Genomic DNA, 1,158 nt, shown 5'->3' with positions numbered 1-1,158 from the left:
GTGCGGCTAGGAAGAAGGACGGTGTTGGGCCATTGACACCAATAGTCCGTCGAAAACTATACTGAAATTTGGCAAATAGAAGATTTCATAGAGGCTGAACTGGCTATCATTGAATACCTTGCCTTTATTGGTCTCTATCATAATGTCATCTGCCGCGAAACAGAATTTCCTCATCACATTTTGACCAAAATGATCGCAAAGAACTCGGGTGAACTAAAGGCCATTTTAAGAGCTTTAAAGCAGCGATATTACATTGCAATAGACCTTGTGCAGGATGTTGTACCCCTGCTGGAAGACAAAGATGAAGATGTCAGAGGGTTGGCTGCTGGTGTTCTAGGAGGGCAGAACAGTCTACCAGAAAATGCACTGCAGGGTCTTGTATCTCTGCTGAAGAACAAAGATGGATATGTCAGACAGTCAGCTGCTGATGCTCTAGGAAAGCAGAGCAGCCTATCAGAAGATGCACTGCAGGGCCTTGTATCTCTGCTGAAGGACAAAAATGAAGATGTCAGACAGTCGGCTGCTGATGCTCTAGGAAAGCAGAGCAGCCTACCAGAAGATGCACTGCAGAGCCTTGTATCTCTGCTGAAGGACAAAAATGAAGATGTCAGACAGTCGGCTGCTGATGCTCTAGGAAAGCAGAGCAGCCTACCAGAAGATGCACTGCACGGTCTTGTATCTCTGCTGAAGAATAAAAATGGATATGTCAGACAGTCAGCCGCTTATACTCTAGGAAAGCAGAACAGTCTATCAGAAGATGCACTGCAGAGTCTTGTATCTCTGCTGAAGGACAAAGATGGAGATGTCAGGCAGTCAGCTGCTGATGCTCTAGGAAAGCAGAACAGTCTATCAGAAGATGCACTGCAGGGTCTTGTACCTCTGCTGAAGGACAAAGATGGATATGTCAGACATTCAGCTGCTTATACTCTAGGAAAGCAGAACAGTCTATCAGAAGATGCACTGCAGAGTCTTGTATCTCTGCTGAAGAACAAAAATATAGATGTCAGACAGTCAGCCACTTATGCTCTAGGAAAGCAGAACAGTCTACCAGAAGATGAACTGCAGGGCCTTGTATCTCTGCTGAAGGGCAAAAATGAATATGTCAGACAGTTGGTCGCTGATGCTCTAGGAAAGCAGAACAGTCTACCAGAAGATGGT

The 1,158-nt window shown here is 45.4% G+C and overlaps 1 protein-coding gene across 1 annotated transcript in view; it reads left to right on the top strand.

The window, feature by feature from the left end:
- Positions 1-189: 189 nt before the first annotated feature.
- Positions 190-1,158, top strand: part of HCAG_07455 (predicted protein) — a gene marked incomplete at both ends in the record, with an annotated part of 1,412 nt that continues 443 nt past the window's right edge. The window contains one exon of the mRNA XM_001537983.1: positions 190-1,109. Within this exon, the coding sequence (XP_001538033.1) occupies positions 190-1,109 (920 nt within the window). The remainder of the gene's footprint in view (positions 1,110-1,158) is intronic.

The sequence above is a fragment of the Histoplasma capsulatum genome, genomic scaffold (genome assembly GCF_000149585.1).
Source record: "Histoplasma capsulatum NAm1 scaffold_8 genomic scaffold, whole genome shotgun sequence".
NCBI classification, from domain to species: domain Eukaryota; kingdom Fungi; phylum Ascomycota; class Eurotiomycetes; order Onygenales; family Ajellomycetaceae; genus Histoplasma; species Histoplasma mississippiense.
Note: the sequence above shows the minus strand (reverse complement) of the source record. Positions and strands in the feature narration are given on the sequence as shown.